This window comes from Ostrea edulis, chromosome 8 (assembly GCF_947568905.1).
Source record: "Ostrea edulis chromosome 8, xbOstEdul1.1, whole genome shotgun sequence".
Taxonomy (NCBI): domain Eukaryota; kingdom Metazoa; phylum Mollusca; class Bivalvia; order Ostreida; family Ostreidae; genus Ostrea; species Ostrea edulis.
The window spans coordinates 15219812-15247415 of record NC_079171.1 but is presented as its reverse complement, the minus strand read 5'-3'; the positions used below and the strand labels follow the sequence as shown (position 1 = coordinate 15247415).

General features: G+C 35.3%; 3 protein-coding genes and 1 non-coding gene across 4 annotated transcripts in view; 1 reads left to right on the top strand and 3 right to left on the bottom strand.

Annotated features, from left to right (window-relative positions):
- Nucleotides 1-1456, top strand: part of LOC125662311 (uncharacterized) — a 55647-nt gene extending 54191 nt beyond the window's left edge. The window contains exon 14 of the mRNA XM_056147004.1: nt 1019-1456. The gene's annotated coding sequence lies outside the window, so the exon portion shown is untranslated. The remainder of the gene's footprint in view (nt 1-1018) is intronic.
- A 1807-nt stretch (nt 1457-3263) lies between these two features.
- LOC125679544 (uncharacterized) lies at nt 3264-6715 on the bottom strand. The gene is made up of 5 exons (XM_048918836.2): nt 5796-6715; nt 5431-5685; nt 4762-5313; nt 4390-4608; nt 3264-4247 (listed from the first exon to the last, which is right to left on the bottom strand). Exons 1-5 carry the CDS (start codon nt 6339-6341, stop codon nt 3738-3740), a joined length of 2082 nt encoding a protein of 693 aa, XP_048774793.2. The 5' UTR covers nt 6342-6715; the 3' UTR covers nt 3264-3737.
- A 3538-nt stretch (nt 6716-10253) lies between these two features.
- Trnaf-aaa (transfer RNA phenylalanine (anticodon AAA)) lies at nt 10254-10326 on the bottom strand. Its single transcript has one exon. It is a non-coding gene; the product is annotated as a tRNA-Phe (tRNA).
- A 1266-nt stretch (nt 10327-11592) lies between these two features.
- Nucleotides 11593-27248, bottom strand: LOC125662292 (uncharacterized). Its single transcript, XM_048894458.2, has 11 exons — nt 27122-27248; nt 26950-26985; nt 19828-19907; nt 19555-19626; nt 19313-19451; nt 18915-19009; nt 16234-16302; nt 16053-16131; nt 15045-15455; nt 13123-13374; nt 11593-12020 (listed from the first exon to the last, which is right to left on the bottom strand). The coding sequence occupies exons 1-11, from the start codon at nt 27135-27137 to the stop codon at nt 11614-11616; spliced, it is 1656 nt and encodes a 551-aa protein (XP_048750415.2). The 5' UTR covers nt 27138-27248; the 3' UTR covers nt 11593-11613.
- Between the last annotated feature and the right edge of the window lie 356 nt (nt 27249-27604).

Here is a 27604-nt window from a genome sequence, read left to right as displayed (position 1 = left end):
TGAATTTTGCAGATATTCAAATTTCACATTTTCAATTTTAGATGCATATTTTGGGCACTGTAAAGCCTAGGATCATCAAACTTTGTCAGTTGTTGCGTCTTCAGTCTTCGGTTTGTGTCGACCAAAAAGTAGGTCACCGTGACCTACTTTTGGTATTTGACAGCTAAATTACTATATTTCAGATACTATTTGACCTACAATCATCCAACTTTGTCAGTTGATGCATCTTGAGTCTTCGGAGTGTATCGACCAAAAAGTAGGTCACTATGACCTACTTTTGGCATTTGACAGTTATATTTATATGTTTCAGTCACTAATTGACCTACAATCATCAAACGTTGACAGTTGATGCATCTTGAGTCTACGGAGTGTGTCGACCAAAAAGTAGGTCACCTTGACCTACTTTTGGAATTTGACGGCTACATTTATATATTTCAGATACTATTTGACCTACAGTCATCACACTTTGTCAGTTGATGGGTCTTGCATGTTCGAAGGGTTTCGACCAAAAAGTAGGTCACCTTGACCTACTTTTGGAATTTGACGGCTATATTTATATATTTCAGATACTATTTGACCTACAGTCATCAAACTTTGTCAGTTGATGGGTCTTGCATGTTCGGAGTTCGCTGACCAAAAAGTAGGTCACCATGACCTACGATTGGAATTTGACAGCTATATTTCAATATTCAGATACTAATTGGCCTAAAATCATCAAACTTTGTCGGTTGATATTTCTTGGGTTCTCAAAATGTGTAAACCAAAAAGTAGGTCACATTGACCTACTTTTTTTGAATTCTTAGGATTTAACTAAAGATTTAGAATACTAAGAGGCTAAGAATAGAAATGGTGGGTTGTACAATTTATCAGAAGAGCGATTCTAGGCCCTTGGGCCTCTTGTTTTAATCTGGTTCAGAGTTAAGACCCCTTTCTATATTATGGTATCACAGAGTTCGGGCCCAAAACGGGCTTAGCCCCTGTGCATGTACATAGTAATAATTCTTTATTGAATTTTTAGGTGCATATCCATTCGTCAGCTGTCAGGTAAATAAGAAAGATTTGGCAGGAGATACCGCTATCTGTACACTGCTCACGAGTATGAGTCTCATCCCTGGTTTATATTCTCCAAGCACTGGCGCCTTTGTAGCTCCTATTGCAGGGATATACGCATTTTACTTGGATATCCCTTCAAAGAACGGAACAGCATATGCTGTGGTTAATTCAAACGACACGATCTACATGAACTTAAATTGTCCGAAATGTAAATTACACGGCGGTTTGACGTCATTAACGTATTTCGTACTACAGCTGGACGGAGGCGACCAGGTCGTAATCAAATTGCTCTCTGAGAGTACCGTGTACTACGTAGTATTGGGGGGATGGCTGGTCTCAGAATTATGATATTACATTCACAAATCACAATACTTTATTTGTCAATAAAATGGACTATATCGAATATTGAAATATTTGTGAATTTCACCCCGAAATCAAGAAACATGTATACGCTTTCCCATATCTGACTTTTGAAACCAATAAATGTAATTTAGTTTAGTGACTACTGGACAAAGGATTCTGACGATACATACTGTCGTTCGTCATAGACCACCCTTTTTAAGGGCATCATGAAAGGCGAAGATAACGAATAGTGATCAATCTCGTGTATCTTTAATGATCAAATCCTTCATGTTGGTTATTTCAGTTATTGAGTAAGCATATGGTCTATGTCAACAGATCTCTCTCTCTCTCTCTCTCTCTCTCTCTCTCTCTCTCTCAGCGTAATATATGTTAGCTCTGATATTATGAATATAAACTTTGGTATCATAATTTGAAAAAAGGGGGTAGGTTTCAATACATGACTTCTAAACAATCGTTTACATCGTACATTGATCCAACAATAAATATTGACGACTATAATATATTATACAAGGGGCATTTTAGATTATATGTTTGGAAAATTATAACACGAGCCACATTTATGGAACAAACAACAGGGCGTCTTTCAGATCTTTTTGATTTCCTGTAACCAGCTGAAAGCGATTGCATACTCACTGCTATAAGTCATAAACTCGCACAATCCAAAATTTAAGACGAAGTAAATCATAAACGAAAATACATCGCAACAAAGGACAAGGTACGGTTTTGGTGAAAATCTGCCCTGTCCTGGAAACTCACAAAAATGCTAAATCTGGTACTTGAGAATGTGCCATTTATGAATATGACCATTGTTATCCTTTATCTTCAATAACAGCTCTAATATATTCAACGGAAAACCCCATATCAAATTGGCGACGTCGCTCACTTTGACGTTAATTTTAACGTTATACTTAAACGAAAGCTCTTCCCAAAAGTTATATGTATATATGTATAGTCAAGCAATGATTTGTGACGTTCGGCATTGTAGGGGGAAAAAATTGTACTACACATAAGAGTATCAACTTTCAAAATATATTGAAATTATTGGTTTTGTTTTGATACTGAATTTGATGATAATGAAAGTAAAATCTGAAATGCCGCACAACGGCAAAAACAACGTTGCGATTAACTGTGTGAGGCTAAAACGGAGCAAATGTATAATGTTTAGACCATCAGATGAATGAAATAATTATAGAATCATATCTTACAGCTATATAGTTCTATTGTCTCTCTTAAAATTTCGTTTGTATGAAGGAATTTTAAAAAGATTTATTTTTGTTGACATTTTCATTAACTGTGTAACTGTTGCGTGCATTCGGAAGATAAATGGCGATAAAATTAAAGGGTCTCTCATTTAAATCACCGAATGTTATACGAAGTTCGTAGCGTCATCTATGTAATTTCTCATGAAATGGAGTACACTGGAATTCCATCCTGACTTTTATTTGATTGATAAGAACGATATTCCGAGAACTTTGAGAATATCAAAATAGTAGATTTGATTTTAGCTTATAAAGCGCAATATACCGTATTAAAGTTTACACTACAAAATTTTAGGAATGCATAAGATATATAGATTCTAACAATAAAATTAATCTGTTTGCGCTTATAAGATTATAATTCCAATGTTATTTATTACAATTATTTTGATTGGACAAAAATAAAGCTGAACAAGAGTTTATACAGCAATAAATCTGAAAACGCGATGTATTCATACACGCCTGAAAACAAATAATATAGTGCGGTGAAAATATTCAATTTTTTGCAATTGTTAATAAATTGAATGAATTGAAATTATAAGATTCAAATATTCTTTTTGAAGAATTTATAGATGTGTAAACTCCGGACATTTCACTCACAAACTTTTATTTAGCTTGTGAGTAAACTGATGTCTGGAGTTTACACATCGATAAATTCTTCAAAAAGAATGTTTAATCCTATAGTAATTCATTCACAATCTTACATGTATCTGCTTTGTACATTGTGTTTTACTGGTCATATATATATTCACCAAAAACGGCAATATTTAATGAAAAACAAGAACCACAAAGAACACACGAAGAACATTTATATACGTGTATGTACACACGCAAACACAGATCTCTCTCTCTCTCTCTCTCTCTCCCTCTTTCACACACACAGCAACACATACCTCCTCCCTCCGTCTCTCTCACAAACATCTTATCTTTCTCATACACAGTCACACACGCTCTCAGCCTCCGTCGCATATTCACTTTCTCACACGCACTCTCTCTATCTCTCAAACACACGCATGCGCGCGCACATTCACCCCCAGACTAGATATAGCACACCCTCGCCTTCTCTCACTCTTCCACATCATTGTCATTTCCATCACTGTCTGAACCGTCAATGACGTCATGGATGTCCGATGCGTCTTCAAGTGATGTTTTCCAATTCCTTACCCCCTTCAGTGACTCCTGATGCCGTCCAAAAGATAAATACCATATAACGCTGGTGATATGGCCGCACATTCCTACAACTCTTGTGCCAGCTTTGCATTTGCAATACCAACCATCAATATCTCCCTCGGTGTAAGTGATCCAACATTTGTACTGTTTAGCTGATATATGGCGACTTTGGATCTTGGCGCACACCATTCCTTCAATTTCGTCACTTATAAGGATTTCAAATCCACCGTCTACGTCCATGTGCTCATGAGTGTAGGACTTAGCCATGCGAAGTTGGTACACTCCCAGAGTTAGCTGACGCAATTCAGTGTCGTTGTACTTTGGAAATTCTGGAGTAACATTCTCTGAATCCACTTTTGTCCAATTAAACCCTCGTCTGTCAAGCCCTTCATTTTCCACACGTTCCTGTAAAACACAGCAACATTCGACAATTCATAAGCAAAATAAAACTGAGGTTTCTTAATTTAAAAAATATATAAACATATACGTATCTTTCAGAATTTTCACACTGGATATGGTATGGATATTGATGTATGTATATATTAACCTGCAATGTATTTAATCTCTGTGAAAGGTAAACCATTTTCGCTGCAATTTCTTGGTCCTCCTCTGATGACACGCTAAGTGGTGGTCTATACTTATTGCAAAGAGCTGCTACAATTCTCACATAATCACCGATGAATGGAATTTGCGAGTTTGGCAAGGTTTTTGCCAAAAACTGCCACTGCTTAATGCGCCCATTAGCTGCTTCAACAATCCACCTGACCTGGAAAGACAAATAAAACGTTACGCATACAGTAAAACATATTTTTATTATTTCATATACCTTGTATTTCATATCTAAAGCTGAAATGTGATTATGACATAAAGGAATATAATCAGCTCGTATTTATTGAGAATATGAAAAGCATTAAAGTACCTTTGTCACAACTCTTGACTTGTTAGAATCAAGCGTGGGCAGCTGTTTGTCTCCTCGTGTCATGAATGCTGGCATCTCCATCCTTATTCCAAGATCTTCCAGAACATCCTGAGCATCCCTAAATCCGCGATCAACAACAAACACATCGTCTTCTTGCAACCAGTTCCGAAGTTCTTCAGCATTATGGCAAATCATGTGTTTCAGGATGTTAGCATCATTATTTTTGGAGTCGGCAAGATAGGGTCCAAGGACCGATACGATGTATCCACTTGTAGTAACAACCATCATTGGTTTAATAAGGGGTCGGTGCTTATGCATACTGTAGGACCGCCGCGCAAATGCGAAATTGGAACTTTTTTGAATGTAAACGTACGTTCCATCCAATACTAAGATCGCAGGGTTTGAGGTGATGTCATCACTCAGAAGATCTCTTGCCAGTTGACGGGTGTGGTTTTCAATGACTTCCTCACGTGTAATGTGTTGAAATCCCAGGTTGTATGGAACGAAGTCTCTTATAAGAGCTGTCCTAGCAGATACAATAGCCCGTCGTACCTGCAAAATTTAACACCTGTGAAAATTTCTTGTCCCTTTTTAAGTACATGTGTATATCAATGTTGGTTTGATATGAATTTATACAATTTTCATAAGAATTATACATAAAACGCTTACTTGAGATTTGGTCATCTGAAATAGAACAGCCAGCATTTTGTTGGAAAGCGCTGATCGAAGCTTCATTAACAGGATGCCTATGCAGGTCCTCTTGCTCCGATTTCTAGATGAGTTGATACTGGCAACTGATGAGACAATGTCATGGAATTCAAGAAGAGAAAACCCTGTCAGTACCCTATAGTCTTCATCACTCATTCTGCAATCATCATCAAAGTCAAGCCTGGATTGTTGTTCAAATGCTTTATCACGCAGGTACTACAGAAAAAAACCATCATCATAAAAAATAATGATTTTGACCTATTATTTTAATTATAATATATATACATGTTCATACAGTTATCATTTCAAGCTGAAAAAAAAGCTACCTTAATGAGATCAATGATGGATGTTTTGTTCAGTGTTGTGTTGTCATTGGTCCTGATTTGGTGTAAAGCTTCATCATTCATTTTCTCGCTGTCTAGGTGTCGTATGCAGCATCTTGCTCCAGTTGGAATGATGATTTCTTTCTGGATAAACACAAACATCCGAACATGATGTGAAACTGTGACAAGCTTCGGTCCTGGTTTCTTGCAAACAAAGCAGTAGCCATGGCTCTGCGATGATGATGGGATAGACAAGGGAATAGTCGGAGGACTTGAAAATGGAGACTTTGTGCGCTTCTGTTTTGGAGACTGAAATGTGGGGTCTTTTTTTTCGTCTTCGGTGGCTGGTCTAAGAAGCATGGGTTGTCTTGTATTGGACTCCTTTATATTCCGACACTTATGTCGACATTTGTTGCAAATACGGTCTGTTTCTTCCACATCTAAAGAAAAGTGTTTCCTTAATGTGGACAGAAACAAACCAACGGGACGTCGTTCGTCTGGAGTGGTCTTCTTGTTACATAAACAACATCTATATTGCCTTCCATCCATCCTTTAAAACAAACAAGTACATTAGTACAATTATAATACTTCATAGACTTGCACTTTTTATATAAAATATATTTTTATATAAAATTTATATAAAATCCGGCGGGGGGGGGGGGGGGTTCCCTTTTTGATGAAGTACATTATTTATATATATACTGTATGTAGTTTTACATGCAAAGTTCAATTTATTGGCTGCCCTTCTTTTTTAAAGTGACAGAGAAAGGTACTTGATATGAAATTTGAAGTGGTGAAATGAATGCATTGAAGGATTAACCTTTGCCCCCTTCCCTCCCCCCTTTCCTATCCGATTTACTGTTTTAATGTTTGGGCAAAAGCACATAAAATTCTTTTAACAATAGGAGTAAAACATATGTAGCAAAATGCCTTCCTTGCCGCTTTTAAAAAGAAAAGGGTATATTTAAGAAGTAGCCTACAAATCTAAAAAAAAAAATTATATATATATATATATATATATATATGGCCGAGTGAACTTACGCACTGGTTTGACAATCTAGCTAAGCGGTGGGTGCCGTACGTCGCTGGTTCGACCCCGGGCTGGGGCGAAAATTTTCAGTACCTAGTTGTGATTATTTAGTGATTTATATATATATATATATATATATATATATATATACATATGTAGTTTGCAAAAAGAACAAAACGTTTACATAGCTGTCTGAAGAGGCAGTAAAGCCGAAAGCGCTAACAGTGAAATGAGTTTTGTGTTTCTTAACTTTTATTATTGTATATATATATATATATATATATATATATATATACATACTGTATGTAGTTATATGTATATATATATATATATATATATATATATGATAATAGAAAAAAAAAATAAAAATGTTTCATAGGTACAGATAAATAGAAGAGGAAAAAAATATACCCTCACACACGGGTTTCGAACCCGCGCCGATAGAGGTGAGATGCTAAAGTTTGTAGAGCGCTACGCTCTAACCACTCTGCTATGGAGCCCTCTATGTACGTTGTGAATTATATGTATATTGACTATAAGTTAACAGGGAGGAGGGGGGCAATGTTTCATAGGTACAGATATATAGAAGAAAGAAAAAAACAACAAACACACACAAATAAAAGAAAATGACACGGATCAAAAATTGTCTTATAGAGAAATGATATGTATTATTTCCTATCTATTGACTACACTTGACAGGGGGGGGGGGGGGGGGGGGGGGGGCAAATGCTTCATAGATCCAGATTAAAGAGACCTTTTAAAAGTGTCTTTAAAAGATGATCTATATTTGTAATTATTGCATGCAATGGTTACAAAACTATTTCGTTGTTTGGGGAATATACGTCACTGATTTAAGCTTAAGTGCATGTAGGTAAACATATTGCCGTCTGCTGTTCATCGTACCAAGGAAGTTTCACGTTATCAAGTAAAGTATGCACGCATGGTGAAATATAATGCTTTAAAATTTTCACCATCAATATTGTTTATATAAAGAACCATTGATCATTATATAAATTACTTCAATGCAACTTACCTGGTATTTAATGAGAATTCTCACGAAGCATCTGTTGCTCCTAGGTATACCCCATTCTGTTTACACTAACCATAACGACCAAAATGGCATCCGGTACATACGATTGGCTTTAATTTATCCGGAATTTATTATCATTATTTCAATAAATGACAATAGATAATAATTAACACTAACAAATATTATTTTGGAATCAATTTAATACCCAAATAATTCTTATATCCTCTTCCGTTGCTAAGATGTCTGCATTGATTACCGCAAATCACGTCACGATGGCGATTTTGTAAACATCTTTAAAGTGATATTTTAACCCTTCTTCCATCGTCGCCCGGAATGAAACTGAGAGGAATTGTCAAATTTCTCCGAAATTTTTAATTCATATAAAAATTGTCCCGGGCGACAGGGGAAGAGGTGTTCAATTTCACTGATTTATCTATACAAAACCTATGAAAAATCCATAAATTGCTTCATAACCCTTACTTTGTTCGATTGTGTACTACGCATGCGCATACATGAGTTGATTTTAATATGCTTTTAAGAATAGATACGGAGTGCTCTTTCAGAAAATAGACAAAAAAATATCAGGGACGCGAATTTAATTTTCCCCATAATCGCCGGGCAGAATTAGGCCTAAACCGTACCTACTTCTTATCACTGATTCTATCATAAGCCATGACATGTATCAAATATTTTTATGTCAACCACTTTATTGCTATTGGTCGTCGTTCGCCGTGCATTGAACATTTTAAAGTTCCTGATAACTACCTTTCCAATTATTTTCATATTTGGTATGAAACATCTTTGGGACAAGGAAGCATAAATTGTAAATTGAAGGACACCTGCACCCCGATGTCTAAGAGACGGTTCAAGAACTGCCACAAATTGACCAATTTCGAGATTCTTTACGACCGCTTATCTGTAAGAAAAAGTGTAGAGCAGGAAACCCTCTACCAAAATTGGAAATTCCATGATACCAGGGGTAGAGGTTCTGACTCCAGGGCGGGGCCAAACTTGATATATAGTGTTTATTCAAGTTCACCGGGTAGGGTTATACATGTAGTACCATGGTGGAGCCAGTTACATGTATTGTAATGATTGTAACTTCAGGGCTCGAAATTAGCAAAAAATACTCGCAAATTGAGAGTACATTTGAAAAATAGTGGGCATTCGAAAATCTTAGCGAGTGGTGATTTATAAACCATGATTGTATCGTATCCGTTTTATACGGTGATGCACTATTCGAATTTCTTTAACTTGCACTCAGAATCATCATACAAACGCTTACATGAACGACCGATTTCAACAACCGTTTCTATCCGGATTTTTTTATATGACTTTTTAAGAAACTCGGCGTCAAACAAAGGCTTTATAGGTCTGACATCGCATTATGATGAAAAATATAGACATGTGCCACGAGTCCTGTTCACTTATAGGGGTGATTAAATTGAATTCCAAGTATGAAGTTTTTCTTATTCATTTCTCTACAAAGAAATCGGAGTATATGTTTTACCAAGTCTTCCGGTAGTCAATTTTTTCAGAATGTCCTATCTACAGCTGATCTACATCAATTTATTATCATACTGAGGTAGGGTTGTAGTGATGACAACAGTGCACCGCTCACCGCGTAGACGATTATCAAACAATTTCACCGGACTCGTGATCGTGCTGCTTATAAACCATGAGTGAGGGATTCACTTCGAAAAATCACTAGTGACGCCCCTGATGTGGCGTAAAATTGGAAGACTTTGGATCTAGACAGGTCTGCGGTAAACAGGTTGTGGATTAGAGGTGCGGTGGTTAAGAGACCTAAACATTGCACCATATGACTTGCGTAACTTATATTGTCTTGTCCAAACGATGCCTGTTGACCCACTAGGTTCAATAATGATGGGGAAAATAATTGATTAAAAAATCATGAAAAAAGAGCACTGCTTTATTATTTTTATTTTAGCCTTTAAGGTTTTCATTTTAGCCTGAGGACATTTTACCCACAGGCTAAAATTAGCCTGTGGTAGAAAAAGTTAATTTCCACCCCTGAACTTTATCATATGAAAGGCTTCTTTGATTTTGCTGATACTGTATGAAATGTAAATGCGTATTTAGAAAAAGCAGAAAGGGGTGTACAAAAATTGTGAATTTCGCAACCCCAGTATACTGATAAAATAGCCATAAACATTTCAAATGAGCCATATCAGATAGACATCGACCTTAATACAATCAGGTGCTCTACCAACTTAGCTAACTGGCCACCGACAATCGAATCCGGCTGACTTCAACATTCTTCCATCATTGATTGTCTTCACACTTATCAGCCAAGAATCTTTATCCCCTGGCAGGCATTTTCACCTGCCATTTCCAGGGACTGATCTACCAATTGTAACAGGAAGGGAGATAAAGCAAAGGACCAGACCGGGATTCGAATCCGGGTCCCCTTAATCTTTAGTCGGATGCTCTACCAACTGAGCTATCTAGCCAATGGCGATCGAACCCGGCTGACTGCTACACACCTTAAATGTCTTCACTTTGTAGACGCAACCCAGATTTTTTGCCCCTGGCAGGATTATCACCTTCAAGTCCAAGGGTGGTCAATGGCAGCGAATGTAACATGAAGGGAGAAAATACAACTGACCAGACCGGGATTCGAACCCGGGCCCCTGAATCTCCAGTCAGGTTTTTTTTTTTTACCAACTCAGCTAACCGGCTACCGGCGGTCGAACCCGGCTGACCGCTACACATTTCAACGGCAAAGGGCATTTATATTTAGCCTTTAAAATGTCTGGCAAGCAGTCATCTATTTATGATATTTTTATTTGGACTTTCAGAACAGGACATCAATGTACCTCAAGTACATCTATTTATTAAAATGTGAACATGGCTTTTCCTACTAGACTACTGGTATGCAAAGGTATTTTATCCACACACAAAAAAATAGCATTAATGTTTAAATGTTTTAGAAAGAATATAGATTGATTTTGTCAATGTACTCATAATGTCAGTATGTCTTAAATATTAAAACATTCGTTTTGGTGTTACAAAAATATACAATTTAAAAGTATTGGAAACGATGTAAGTATATTGAAAGAAGCAAGTGTATGTTTAATAGCAGACTTCGGTCTAAATAAAAAAAAAGACAGGTTGTGAAATGTTGATATAATCAATTTCTATTCCTTCCATAATGCATTACTGTTTGTTCTTAAATGTTTTGAAAATTAAAGCCGTATAAATAATTGAAAATAGGAAATGTTATGTAATATTACAATGATTAAAGCTATATTGAAGACCTGGTAGACATTTTATCTTGTCATCACTGAACATTTGCTTTATAAGTACAACGAAACATCTTTTTATCTAGTCATCAAATCATATGATTGTATATATTGTTTAACGTTCCGTTCGAAAAATGTTCAGCCATATGAAGACGTCATCATTGCTAGCGAAGGGTTACAAAATTTAGACCTATGCTCGAATTTTGTGTCACACCTGCTGTGACACGGGACCTCGCTTTTTGCGGTATCATCGGAAGGACTGACCCATTTAGTTGCATCTCACAAGCAAGAGGTACTGAGGACCTGTTCTAACCCCGATCCCCACGGGAGGTTCATCATTAGTTACATGCACTCCGGAGAGCATCCGTCAGTTTTACTGAAAATATTGTTTTTAATCCATGGCATCATCTGTAAATAACTTTGATTTATTATAGTGTCATTTTTGTAAGAGCAATAAATCAACAAACGATAATACGATTTTGGAATTTTTGTTTATTAGAGTTCGGATATGAGCCAACCAGTGAACATCGCTGATGTAACGTTGCCATTTAGAAGGAAAAGAGACACTTCATCATTTTGCTTCAATTGTAGAATTGGAGAAGCAATCACGTTGTCTGGAGAGGGAAATGAACCTGGTCTGTAATCGCCATCGAGTTTTATCTGAATCATTTCCAAACTATTCACAACCAACGCAACTAAGGTATCCTGTATCGTTGCAGATATCCCCACCCTAAATCCGTATAGTCCATCAAGAGGAGCGTTAAAAACAACGGTTGTATTCGGATAATATTCCTGAATGCGGTTACTACAATTCATCTTGAAATCTAAAGGAATGGCAGATGGAAGTGTAGTAAATTTCCATTCCAGATAGTATCCAAAGTATATGTTACAGGGATGAATGGCTGTAAAGAGATGTAATTATTCATATTTCCTTCATTTATTTACATGAGATTCAATGCATTCACTTGAATTATCTCGCTCATATATTATATCTACAACAAAACGTCCCAGGACGACATCCCATCCGAGTCACTGATTCACGATTTTCCCAAAAATTTTCTTTTTCACTGTTAGTGATCAAAATTTACTGCTTAATGTATTTAAAAGATTTCATATAAAAATTAAGGTTATACATTATCACAGAGGCTCATTTTAGAGAGTTTATTATTTGTTTTGTAAACAAAGATTGCGGTATGTTATTGTTAACGAAATTTTCAAAAGAAATGTATATCGATCTAAGTTTATTATATCTTTCAAATTTCAAACATTTTGGAGGTAAAATGTGTCATCTAAAAGTTAAAATTTGTGACTAGGCAATATTAAAATGCTTTATTTTACAAAAATAATATTTCACTTGCTTGTTTGTATACATATAAAGACTCGAGTCTTTGTTTACATAACACAGATTCAAGGCTAAAATATTGCTATTATTCTTGCATTCAAAAGGTCAAAATTTTGGCTGACAACATTAAATGAGGTATATTTTTGATATTTAACATCAAAAATGAAAAATAGTTTTATCAAAAATCGTGAACCAGTCCCTTTAACCCTGCTATTCTGATTTAAAAACACATTCTTAATTTTCATCAAAAATTTGACCCTATACTATTGCCCAACCTAGACCCAAAGGTTCACGACATTTCAACTTTGATCTCGCACTGTGTCCCGATCCTAACCAGGGGCAATGATTTAAATAAACATGATTGATTGATTGGATATTGTTCTACATGTACGTCCCTCTCGAGAATACGTCACTTACTTGTCATGAGAGGCGACTAAATGAGGCGGTACTTCGGATGAGACCGTAAAAACTGAGGCCCCGTGTCACAGCAGGTGTGACAAGATAAAGATCCCCCTACTCAATGACCATATGCGCCGGGCAAAGGCCTAAATTTTGCAGTTCACCGACAATGATGATGTCTCTATATGAGTGAAAGATTATGGAGAGGGACGTTAAACAATATACAATCAATCAATCAATTGACAAAAAGCATATATACATACCCGATGTTGACAATCGTATAATTCCATATGCACCAACTGTATAGTTATATTGGGTATACCACATACTATCCAACCATACAGGTTCAATAGTAGATTTTCCACCAACTTGATTAAAAGCGATATAAAAACCGTCTTGGAGTACTAAAGCGTTATTTTCAACATCGGCTGCCCCACCGTTGTTTGTCGTTGGATCCATTAAAGGGAAACAGTTGGCTGGACATTGTATGTAGAAAGCAGGCAGGGTTTCCAAATCTAAATATGATAATTGTCCATTATGTTACAGGAACAGAATGTCATCAGACGACATATACTGATAGCATTTGATGTAAAGGGATCCGTGTTTGCTCTGCTTTTAATTTTGTTTTGTTTTTTATTGAATTCATGAGATATATCACTATTTCAGTATTTTGATTTATTTTATAAAGAAAAATATGTTTATGTCTCACATCTGTAATTCAAAGGGAAAAAATGCGATTCTTTTCTTGTCTACGCTTTTCTACAATCATGTCCTCTAGGAAAACCCAAAACTTTCGTTATTTTGATAGTTTTAAGGGAGATACTCATATTTTCGTTGGAACGACATCCTTAGTGTTGGAAAATTCGTTGATAAGGTAAAGATTTAGCATCTGCCCGTCACAATGTGACGTCAAATGTTTTGTTTGTAACAGATGAACATCAAGAATGCTGCATATTAACATTTCTTGTCACTTAATGATACGCAATAAAAGAGATTACATGTGAAGAATTTCATATTTAATTCTAACTTAGTGCTTGTATTAAGGAATGGAAGACCATTTCCAGATTTGTCAGTTTTGTCATTACGGAGTTATGAGTCTTCGAATGTTTATGCCCCCGAGTTCGAAGATCGGGGGGCATATTGTTTTTGTCCTGTCTGCCATTCTGTAATTCTGTCTCAAACTTTAACCTTGCTAATAACTATTGAACAGTAAGTGATAGAGCTTTGATATTTCACATGAGTATTCCTTTTGACAAGACTTTTCCGTGGGTACCAACATTTTTGACTCCTTGACCTTGGAGTTTCACCTACTTTTTAAAAATGTTAACTTTGCAAATAACTTTTGAACAATAAGTTATAGAGCTTTGATATTTCACATGAGCATTCCTTGTGACAAGACCTTTCCGTGGGTACCAACATGTTGTTTTTTTTACCTGTGACCTTGAAGTTTGACCTACTTTTTGAAAACTTTAACCTTGCTAATAACTTTTAAACAGTAAGTGATAGAGCTTTGATATTTCACACGAGTATTCCTTGTTACAAGACCTTTCCGTTGGTATTAAACCTTTTGACCTTGACCTTTGATCTACTTTTAATTTTTTTTTACATTGGTCATAACTTCTAAATGGTAAATATTAGAACTTTCATATTGTACATGAGCTTCATATTGTACATGAGCATTTCTTTTGACAAGATCTCTCTACTGGTACCAAGGTATTTGCCCTTGTGACCTTGATCATCTTCGGAATTGGCCATTATCGGGGGCAATTGTGTTTCACAAACACATCTTGTTTTCAATATTATCTTAATATTTTTTTATATTGATGCAAGATGAGAGCGGTGTCTTATGTACAAAACCATCCGATTTGGCAGAGGACTATATTTTTTCATCGTCGGAACCACAGGCAATTGTATGGATTGGGTTCGAATTTATAGTATTAAAGAATAAAGGTATAGAACTCTAAATATAGGGTACCCAAGTCAGCCGATGTAAAAACAATAGACCAAATGGTATAAAATTCTACTCTGTATTATAATATGTTCATACATAATCCATCTACATTATTACAAAAATTCATCCCGAAATTCCGAATACTTCCCAAGATATGCAGAAATGAACTCGGAAAAATGCCTAATATTTATCCACGTTATTGTCGACAACCAGTCATTTTATATAAATAATTACCTGTTGAATATTGTGCCCATCCAGTAAAAATTGTGTTTATCTTTCGAGCTGTGCCATTAATCAATTCAATGTTAACATTATCCCCTGATATCAATCTTAAAACAGCAAAGGAGGTCGCTGTATCGCTTGCGTAGGAGGTCACTGTATCGTTTGCTAAGACCTGATACAATGTGTTCGCATGCCCCTTCTCTTCACCATTAACTTTCAAAACTGACAGAATGGACTCCTTGTATGACTGCATACTCCAAGTGAAGACAAACAGTCCGTTTCTTTTGGCTGTGAAATAACCTGTGTCAGGGTCGTATCCAGCACCAACATTGGTGGTGACATTTTTGAATATGAGAATTCCTGGGCCTTGATCACTTTCCGCTTTAGCTTGGAAACCATACGGTCCACGATACGTCACACAAGCTATAAAATATTTTTGCCAGTCTTCAAATACATTGAACAATGCATAGTAAAATTATAAAAATGTCACACAAATAATGTTTGAGTATTGTAATACTATGAATCTTAATTGCTAGAGAATACTGAACGCCTAGGTTTAAAAAAAAAAATGGAAACGTTGCTGGTTTTTAAGTACATGCAATGTAATTACACTATAGATAGATCGTTATCTTCACCTTTCATGTAAACAAAGATGTGGACCAAATGTTGTATGTGATACTCTGGTAGACAGTTTACCTGTTTTATATATTAGGAATCAAATGTTTATGTTTGCTTTTTTTTTTTGGGGGGGGGGCATATTTTGTTTCAATAATTTTTTTATAGAGATGTTAGTGAACTGCCTATGCATGGTGCTTACGGCAGTATTAAGGGATGTTTTTTTTTTTTCAATCGTACCAACGCCTATTAAGACACTGCGTTTGCACAATTTTACACTGTCCATTTACCTTTTTTTTTTTTTTTTTTTTTTACATTTAAAGTACTTAAAACTTTTAACAATTCAACTAACTGTAATTTACATGTATTAAATATGGCATATATACCGGAGTCTGCTCTACTTACAGTCTTTGTTACATAGATCTGTTTTGCAACATTGATTGCATCTTTCTGTTGATGTCTGGCCATGAAATGAATCACAAACCTAAAGAAACAATTAGATTTTTTTTTTATTGTTTTAATTGGCTCGACATTACTTTAGTGCAATGGTATGAATTGTTAAACAACAGAAAATTCGGTCGCTTACAAAGTTTGGAGCGCAAGCTAATGTAAATATTTTGTCGCCAAACTCCGATTTCATGTATGTCTGGCAAACCTGTGGAGACAAATATATTTAAGTACATATAAAAACAAGAATTGAACAAACTTGAATCTGAACTATATCAGGAAGCTTTATGTGACTTTCAACTCTTGAATTTCCCGGTGGATCTTGAGAAGATTTTTAAATGATCCCACCCTATTTTTGCCTTTTCGTGATTATCTTCCCTTTGAATAGGGCGTGGACCTTCATTTGAACAAATGTTTATCCCATTCACTCAAGTATGATTTGTACACAGTTTGATTGACATTAGCACAGTGATTTTGGAGAAGGTGAAAAAAATAAAAGTTAACGCCGACGACAACAGACGACGGACAAATTTCAATTAAATATCAGCCTTTGGTGTAGGTGAGCTAACAGGTAAGTCAAAATTTCTGTAAAAATGTGTACTTTTATACAATGCGTCTTATCAATTAACTTGAAAGTTCGTGAAATAGTTACGCGGACAAGAACAGGACTGATGATTGCTGAACTTCTAATTCAAAAGAAGCATAACTCCCAGAACAAAGTCGAATAAGAATTTCTGTGAATATTTACATTTACACGGTAAATCCCTTTTTAATACAAATTCTATTGAGTGGTTTCAGAGGAGTGACGCTGACAAGAACAGAACTGACAGACGGGTAAAAAAAAATATGCCCTCCGCAACTTTAGAGCGAGATTAATATAAGCCTTTTTGGCTTGTTTTTCAATCTATTACATGTATAAGACATTGTTTGTAAACATTATTATCGAATTATTTACGAATAAATATTGTTTAAACTAAATTAACAAATCTGGCACTACTCCAAAAGGCTTGCTCCAGAGTTACAGCTTACACTGTTAATATTGTTCCATTGGTGAGGTAAAGTCCGTAAGCTATAAGAGAATCTTACTTGATTAGTAAATGTCGTAAAATTAATTAAAAACCTACTTTCATTTTCCATAAACTACCCTGAAATAGCAAAAATGAAAGTACAGTGGCGGGTACGCTTTGACGGATTTAAGACTGTTTTTATTTTTAATGACAACTTTTAAGTTGGTATTGTATTATCTTAAAAGATAATACGATATTAAGTAAATCCGTTGTTTATCAATGCTTGATTTTGATCTTTAATAAATAAAATAGACCTGTTCGTTCCTTCAATCCGTGATTTTAGTCTTAAATCAGCCTTATGGAAATTTCCAGAACGAAGCGACAAAAACGAGGCATTACATCACTATAGATGCGTAGGTCTAAAACCAGTCGCACATTCTCGGACCTTTCCGGCAAGCCGAGAAGATCTGTATTGGTTTACAACACGATCAGCATAAAATTGTAGGTGATCATCATTGTTAGTTATACTTATAATAGGTTTGACTAGGCCTACATTTATCATTTTATGAAGAATTGTAATTATATTACTTCAACGAAAGACACCTCCTTCCCGAGACCAACGATCTGACACGTCGATCAATTTTTAAATACGATATTCATCTGATATTTTCGATGTACTTAATTTTTTCGTGATTTTACGACTTCTTGTAATTATTCATTAACAGTTACTAAAATGTACAAGCACATGGATAAACACAAGGTTTATTTCGCTTGAACATGTTTTGCGATGATACAGATCTTGAAAGTAAGTCATATGTCGTAAACTATTCAATGTCAGATATCGAATAGTCCGGGGCTGTTCTGAGACGTTTGGGATTTATAAGTTTAAAGTTAAACTATTTTATCGAAATTGGGTTGTACACAACCTGGCAATGTCCAAGAAATCAGTGTACAGTTTACAATACAGTAACTTTTCTGTTTGTCATTCATATAGTGCATTATGTTTTCGATTATTGCGATTTACGAGAAGAAACAAAGTGTACTCATCATTTTGCCCTTGAATTGTCACACTGAACAAAACCTATCACTATAAACACATTCGCAATGCCGAGTTTCAAATTTGAAAGTATGGACGACCGTTCATTTTGTTTTTGGTCAACTCTTCGGCATGACGGACTACGATTGCATTCGTAAAATCCTTATATAATTTTCAATATGGAGAAAGATCATGTATGTTACATATGTACATAAGGAACATTTAATATGGAGCTCCAAATAATCAAGTTTAAGTTTTATTTACTGGATTCGATACATGTAACAGTAAATATAACATAACTAATGTACTCAATTATTCAACATTTGTTCTTAAATTCATTTGAATTAAAGATATCGTTCATTCAATTCAAACACATTATTAAAAAGTTCTTCCTCTGTGCAATATTATCAATTATTGTTTATATATTTATTTGACACATGTAGATGGTGAAAGTTTTTAAGTAACTTGATACTGTTCTCATGTAATGTAAATTCAAGTATGTTAGCACTATGTTACTAGTACTGGAAGCGGCGGGACAACGTGGTGGGGTTCGTTAATAGCAGGTAAAACTGCCGAGATAAGTCATGTTAGTTACCATAGCACTGGTACATGTACTTACAATCTTACAAAGTCCATGCATACATTATCATGTAAGTAGGAATGACGAGAATATTGATACTTTCTATTAATACCAAAGTTGTCCCCGAGGTATTACACCTGAAATTGTTTTGTGAAATTGTGTGTTACTAAATAATATAACTGTAGAGTGGACCTAACCCCATCCTCCCTGCAGACACTGACTGAGCGACAAAGACCAGGGTCCAGTGTTTGTTGACAGTCAAAGCATACCGGTCCCCTGTTTTGAGGGTAATCTATGTATAGATGTCATTATTTTAACATCATACTCTGCGAAAAAGAAATATCAGATCCACACATACTTAAGCGTTACCCGATACAATACACCAATTACCACTAGTGAAAATCTTTTTAATACATAGATTTATTTTTAACATGACAGAAATATTCGCAAATCTCTGTTACTGCGACCCAGGTGTGTCCATGTACTGGTAATAATCGTTACCCTGAACATATCTTAATACCAGTAATTCACAAAATAGTTTTACAGATTTTCGATCGGTTAGCCTGTGCATGTGGGTAGCCTGTTAGATGAATACCTAGAGACCCACAACCGTTTCTGTTACAAGCGTCCGTAGAGCAGCACTCGGTGCATGTCGTTGTGTCTTTGTTGTAGACGTATCTTTTGGATCCTAGGAACCTTTGTTTGAGAGGATTTACTTGTTTTGTGGAACATCGCTTAAAATGAATTTGTTAAAGATTAAATAAAGTGAGGACATCATATACACAAACTTATATTTTGAGGGCAATATAGCATAATAGTATGAAAAGTGGCAATTACCGATGCAATTCCACATCCGACGTTGAACAATGTTTCACCCGTGATGCTTCTGTACTGTTCAGTATAACAGACCTACATTTTAAGTAAATTGTGTATTATAATATTGCATGTCTATATTATTATCATCAATTTTATGAACACATTTTTCCTTATCTTCACATCAAACACCTCTGAAATCAATGCATGTATAATAAAAATATGCTTTGTTGGAAATTAAAATTAAGACACCCAACTAACTCAGATACAAATGAATTAATAACGACTGTCAGTCACCTGTCCTTCATCACAACGGCGAATCGATTTGCAATGTCTAGGGGAAACCACCGCAAAGCATGTCAAGCAGTACATTTCACCTGAAACGGTGCAAAATACGACACAGAGTGAATTGATGAAACGTAAAAATAACGAACAGTGATCTATACAGTAGAGTACAAATTAAAGAGTTGGGCAAACACGGACCCCAGGACACACCAGATCAGCTGATGTGATGTTTAACACTGAGTTTTCCGACTTTCAGTCATATTTTCACAACAAATTGATTAAGGTGCATGCATTAGAATTTGGGAGTCCTTATAGTGGGTTCAAAATCCATTCTGGACACTACGTATGACACTATAGATAAGTTTGCGCAAAGATGGCCATTTTTGTGATCTTGATTTGATTAAACGTTTGGTGGAGTAAACTTAAATGTTGACTTTTCTTTCTGTTGTTGTTTATAGTTAGAGTCCATTTGTATTTGATTTAATATATTTTCGCATGGTATCTAAAAAAATGAAGATTGTATATCCAGACTGTTGACATGTTTTTGTTTTCAATTTAAATCAAACGAAAAAAGTATGCACCAACGGATTACTTTACCAAACTTGTAGCAAAAATGAAAACGAATCATGATCTTCAGATTATACTGAGGGAAGCTCGGACAGGTCAAACGTTGATCCGCGAAGCAATGCTCTAAAGGTAATACGTATGTGAAAAGCGGGGGGGGGGGGGGATCGGCAAGAGATAAAATATGTGAAAAGCGGGGGGGGGGGGGGGGGGGGGGGATCGGCAAGAGATAAAAAGTCTAAAAATTCTTTAAGCCGTATTGGCACTGCCATTTTTTTTAACTAGCAGTATGATCTGCTGTATCGGTTTTAATTAGTACGAAACCACATAAGGACTTCCAAGTTGCTTTAATAGTTATTCGAGTTTAAAATTTGATTGCCAAAATGTACAAGACACCGACATGTAATATGAATCTAAACATTGTTATATGTTGTAATGAATTGCATAAAAATTGATTTAACAGGTTTATCTTAAAAAATCATTATATAGGCCTACATGTAGAAAACGGTGATGCGACTAAATACATGTAAAGGAAGGCGTTCCTGCGTTTCTATAAATAAACATACGCTTACTGATTTATTTATTTAAAGTTAGTGGTTGATTTTATTTTAAGCTACAAATGTAATTTCAAATTATAAACGGAATGTTTCGTTGTTGATGAAAAAACACTCATCTAAATTAAATGAAGACGTCCCAATACGTGAGAGCAATAAATGTTCAAGGATATGATAAGCCAGTGTACTTTGGGGAATCAAATAGGGGTGGGGTTTAACATAGAACTTTATGGAGGAAAATAATTCAAAATTAAAAGAGATGTAACTTGACAAATATGATAGAGACCTTCGGAAATAAAAAGAGAATAACAGGGCCTGTAAATTAGTATCAAGGTCAAGTGACTCCAGTGACCTTGACTTTTGAACACAAAATTGGTAAAACTTAAGAACCATGTCTGAAAGAGACATGGAGTCTTCAGGAAGGATTATGGGGTTTACAAATCAGTATCAAGGTCAAGTAACCCCAGTAACCTAGAACTCTGATCTTAAAACAGAAAATTGGTATTACTTAAAGGACACATCTCATGTTTTCAAAGTATACAATATTGCATGCATTTTGATTTCTTTATGCTTATAGTAATTAATTCTAATAGTTCGTTCGCCGAAATTTTGCGATATTTAACCACAATACAGACTTAAATCTAAGCCCTGATTTCAAAAAGTCAAGTTAATACTCCGGTTTCGAGATACGTCCGAGTTATTTCCCTTTGGAGAACTCTCGTACATAGTAAGGCGCGAAAGAATTTGTTTACACGCGGGGGTGGGACAGATATTCATCACAGCGTAAGTGAATGTACTCAGTAAGTTTCTCATATGCTGTTTGATAACTCGAATTCGACTGATACACAAACAAAGTAAGTGATAAGTATTTAGAGAGTATTTAAATACATAGAATTCTTACCCTATCACGTTTTTTCGCTGGTCATAAGTACTATGTCCAAGATATTTCTTGCAAATATGACATTGTTTGTATGTTTCCACTTCGGTAAAACATTTCTTTCGATAGTATTTAGTATTTCTCACATTTACATATTTAAAGAGAAGCCGCTTTTAATACATTTCATCGTCTTTCTCGTTGACTGTATATCCACTCTGTCCCACTTGGGCATTCAAAGTTCCACTAAATGCACCTCCTATACAGAAGAGTTCGTATCTCGAAACTGGCGTATTAGGTAGGTAGTCACGTGGTACAGTGACGTCACATGCGCCCTTCGGATTGTGAAAGTATTTCGAGATATTATTAAAAACTCAACTTTTAGGGGCCTAATTAATTTACCATGGGCAACATTTAAATCGATGTTGATAAATTGTCCCGAGTTTTATATGTGTTCGCCACCAGTGCACACATATAACGATGTAAATACCCAAATATAGCGAGTAAAGCGTGTATGAAATCGGCAAAATTGTGAGTAAATAATGTTTATATGGGCCGCTGTCTACGAACTGTTTAGGGATGTTATTCCTTTATACATCTGTAATTGGCGCTGTTTTTCTAAAATAAACAGTGCAATCATTATTTATTTTTGGATTAGACAAATTATGATACGTTAAATTGTTGACAACTAGGCCCTATGCCAAGCTATTGTCACGCGTGCATTTCGAAAAGAAAGAAAAAGACAACACACACACAAATCAATAAAAATATTCAAATTTAAGGTGGTAATCACATTATTTTATTTTGATAAAGCAATCTTATTACTATTTTTGAATTGTGATCTGCACGTCTTTAGGAAGTACGAAGTGGGAGCACGACGTTATAGCCTACTTACGCACTCAAGATGCTACGAGTTCAATAAAAAAATAATTTTATAATTCAATTTAAAGTTAGGAAATACAATATTCTATTATTTGTATAATTAAAAGTTCAATTATTTTGTATCTTTATTTTTTGTTGTTGTAAATCTACCAGTTGGTAGAAGTTACATTGTATCGTCGATATATGTTGTTACAAGGTGAAGGTCAGTTGATCCGAGTGTGTATTGAATTTGAAGAGCAAAACAGAATGTATGCTATAGGCCTACCAGTGCTTATAGCTTCGATATATCCATTTTCTCGCAGTTTATCAGGGTCTCTGTCCAAGCGATGTTTGAAAAGGTGACTGGGTGTGTTTTTTAAGGTAAAGTTCTTGCTCCAACAAAAAAATTATCCACGTCTTTTTTCTCGTACCTTCCTTCGAAAAATTGAAAAATACTCAGTCTAAATCCTTTCTACCGACAACTAGTACACCCGAGCACGGCACAAAACATCTTAAAGCATTATTATTTACAAGCCGTTAACGTGACAAATGGTTTTTTGTCGATTAAATCTAATCTGTTTAGGAAATGGCTAATAGATGTTTTCAAACCCGAGGGCGCATATGACGTCACACAAAATGGCGCGTAAACTAGCGAAAGAAAATATGCATATCGCAAGATTTGAATTTCATCGCTTTCAAACTCGAAAACTACGCAAAATATTTCATTTAAAACACATTTAAAGTAGTTTTAGGCATAAAAAGAGTTAATTTTGCTGAAAAAATGAAAAAGTTTAGAAACATGCGTTGTGTCCTTTAAGAAACGGGTCTGATAAAGATCTTCAGAAATGATAAAAGGATTATACGATATATACGGTAAACTAGTATCAAAGTTTAACGACCCCAGTGACCTTGACCTCTGACCTTGAATATACAAACTCTTAATATTTTAGAGCTGGGATTTACAGAGACATTGGATCTTCATAAATGATAAGAGGATGATCCCAGTGACCTTGAACTCTGACCTTAAAACATTAAATTGGTATTACTGAAGAACCGGGTCTGATAGAAATATGGGATCTTTGGAAATCATGTAAAGATAAGGTTTACAATCTAATATCAAGGTCAACAAACTCCAGTGACCTTGACCTCTGACTTTGAACATACAGATTCTTCCAATTTTAGATTTGAAATTGAAGACATGGGACCTTCAGAAATGATAAGAGGATGATAAGATGTACAAACTAGTATCAGGGTCAGGTGACTCCAGTGACCCTGATCATAATTCTGGTTTAACTTTAGAACTAGGACTGATAGATACATGGAATCTTCAGAAATGATAAAAGGATGTAGCGACATACAAATTAGAATCCCCAGTCACCTTGACCTTCTGACCTTGATTATAAAAACTTGTATAACTTTAGAACCGAGACTGATAGAGACATGGGATCATCAAACAAGATGAGAGGATGTTTGGACCTACAAACTAGGATCAAGGGCAAGTGACATCAGTTTTACTAAAGGGGAAAAAAGGATATTTTGAAAAATTTCAAATTCAGTCTTCGTGATCTAATTTTGTAAATGAAATTAAATGGCGTGGATGTCAAGGGAATAAAATAGTGGTACTCAGAAAAAGTTCCTTTTATACAACCAGTACTTCGTTTGGGAGACTTTACAATCGGTAGAATATAATCATGTTTTAAGTAAGAGGATATTTCTATTTTACCGTGTTTCACTGAATTAATACAAAGACATGCCAGAGTCCATTTCACGTTTCGCTCGGTCCAACTGTTACACCGTTGTATGTTTAATGGGCGACTATGATACATTGATTGATTTAATATTGTTCAACGTCCCTCTCCAGAATCTTTCACTCATATGGAGACGTCACCACTGCCGGTGAAGGGCTGCAAAATTTAGACGTATACTCGACGCTTATGACCTTTGAGCAGGGAGGGGTCTTTATCGTGCTGTAACACGGGACCTCGTTTTTGTGGTCTCATTCGAAAGACCGCCCCATTTAGTCGCATCTTACGACAAGCAAGGGGTACTGAGGACCTATTTAACTCGGATCCCCACTGGGCGATTCTGACGGCAAATTACACGGCTATTTTAAACGCGCCGGGGTAACTTCTGAATGCATATTAACAAAGGTGGAAACGTGTAATGCAGATCACAAAGTTTGCGTATTTGAAACACAAAATGTATCCAATTACAACGAACTACATAGAATGTGATCATCAATGCGACTGTCAACATAATAATTGATTTCTTGATAGAAACTTTATATTTAGTTTTTCCAACAGCTGTGCGTCTGAAAATTTGTCTCAGGTGACCTATTCCTATTGGTCTGCGTCCGTCGTCGTCCGTTAACAACTTATTCCCAGAAACTACTGAACCAATCTTGACCATATATGGTACATAGCATTTGTAGGTATAGGAGACCGGAAATCATAAATTTGATACCCCCACCCACCCTACAGGACCTTAATTTTGGGGTTTAAAAATGTAAAATTAATGTATTTCTTTAAAAGTCTTCTTCTTTACTTATGGACATCTAGCAGAGAAAGTGAATTATGATGAGCAAGGAAGCTTCTACCAAAATTGTAAATTTCATAATCTCCGGGTTAGGGGTTCATATCATTACATTAGACGCTATATATTAATAATGATAATTATGCATTGTATTCTGACACTTATGAATATTTTATTCACATGTATGTGCACATCGATTTTATATTATCTTTTCTTTCACATTTGTAAAACGCGTTAGAGAGCTAATGTTGATATGGCGCTATATAAATCTTTTGATTGCAATTACAATTTATGTGTACAACACTTAAATAACATTTTCTTTAGTGCTATTGATACGGAATTTAAACTAAATGAATATTTAGAAAGAGTAGGTAGTCCTTTACCAAAATCGTAAAGTTGATGATCCCAGGGGTAGGGATTTGGTATTAGGGTGGGACCAAAATGGTCAGTTATTAAATGTGTGAACAATAGAAAATTTTAACTTCTTGATAACTATTATTCCAATTCTTTTGGTATTTGTTTATCTTTGGTATAAGGGGGAACATAAATTGTAAATTTCAATATTTTTGCACCCCTGGGGCCATAGGGGCGGGACAAAAATGAACCAGTTTTCAAAATTCTTCTCTACAAGTACACCTGTTTAAGAAAAAGTAAATGCATAGTGATGTAGAGCAGAAAGGCCTCTACCAAATAGTAAATTTCATAGTCCCTAGGGTAGGGTTCTCACCCCAGGGTAGGACCAAACTTACTATATATTGCTTATATTTAAAGGCTGCTTAATTCCTTGAATTCACACACGGATCACAAATTCACAGATCACACATTTAATAAATATTAAATTTTTAAAACACATCCTGTGATACACATCTACAGATACATTATAAAACAGATATAACACGTTCTATTATTATGAAATATATAAATGAGTAGCCAATTAAATGATATAGATCAATATATTTTCTAATTATCTAGCTGTCTTCTGCTGAATTCCCTTTCCTATCTTAATAATGTTAAAATGTAAACAATCGGATAAAAACGGACACGGACTAAAAACTAATGACAAGTCATAGTAAGACAAAAACGGAATAATAAAAATTCTCTATATAACAAATAAAATGAAACTGATAATAAATCAGAATAACTAGAAATAAATCAGAATAACTAGAAATGCAGGAAATGATATAAAATGTTAATATAATTGCGGATTCGTGACACACATCTACACAGTGTGTTCTTATTAACTACAAAGTTTCATGAAATTATGTTTAGCGGTCTCAGAGGACAGACGGGTCAAAAACATTATACCCTCCGCAATTTCGTTGTGGGGGGGGGGGTATAATTATTATAAACTAAATATCTTTTTTTATCCAAATCAAGTTCATACTCCTTTAAACGCGGCATTGTTTAACTTTCTAGTTTTTTTTTTAACTGTAAGTACATTTGCCATTGACATTTTTCTTTCATGATGTCAAAAGTGGTTTGTATCTTTTCATTGCTTTTGGATTGCTCCTGCAACATTACTCACACCGTGTATACAATTAGTATTAGTACAGTAACACGGAGCGAGTTCCACAAAAGTTAGTTAATTTTAACTGACAGTTAACGTTTACTCAACACTATATAAATGTAAGAGTTAATGGGAAGTCAACTGATATTTCAGGGTAACTAACCTCCGTGCAACTTGGTCATATAGTGGGGGTGTTGTTCAAAATATTAGATGAAGGACTGTTATTGCATATCACTACTCACCGTAACAGAAACGGAGGACATGGAGGAGCACCAGTACTTTGGAAAAGACAGAGAAAAAAACTAATATACTGTATGTTCAATGCCAGGCAGATCAGACTTATCAATAAAGGATTTTTAATGTTTCAGTGTTACATTGCAGACGGGCTATATTAAGCAATATCAGACGCCTCACCTGATGTAAGCTCCATCTCTTCCAGTGGATTTTTCAGAAATGCTGATTACACCGTGCGATATAGAAACTCAGCAAGCATTTTACAACTTGCATTTCACTGCAAGATCAAGCTACATGTTTGTACTTCAATATCACGGCATAAGACGTGCACATTACACAACATAACGTCGTAACGATACTCCTTGAAATTACGTAATGTCACGAATATCTGACTGTAAAACAATTTAACAACTACCGTGAGATTTATCACCTGGAGACAGAATATAGCACCGTCATAAATAATGAAACCACATTCATAAAGTTCTAGTTCTTCTAAACATTGATGTCATCCTACGGATGTGTATTCCCATGACGTCGTATAAACTATAAAATATAAAGAATAAAACAATTCCTTATATAAATTTTCATATGATTGCTCACACAAAAGATTCAGAACTCAAATGATGTGAGTTTATTACGTACATCAAGCCAGGTATAATCTGA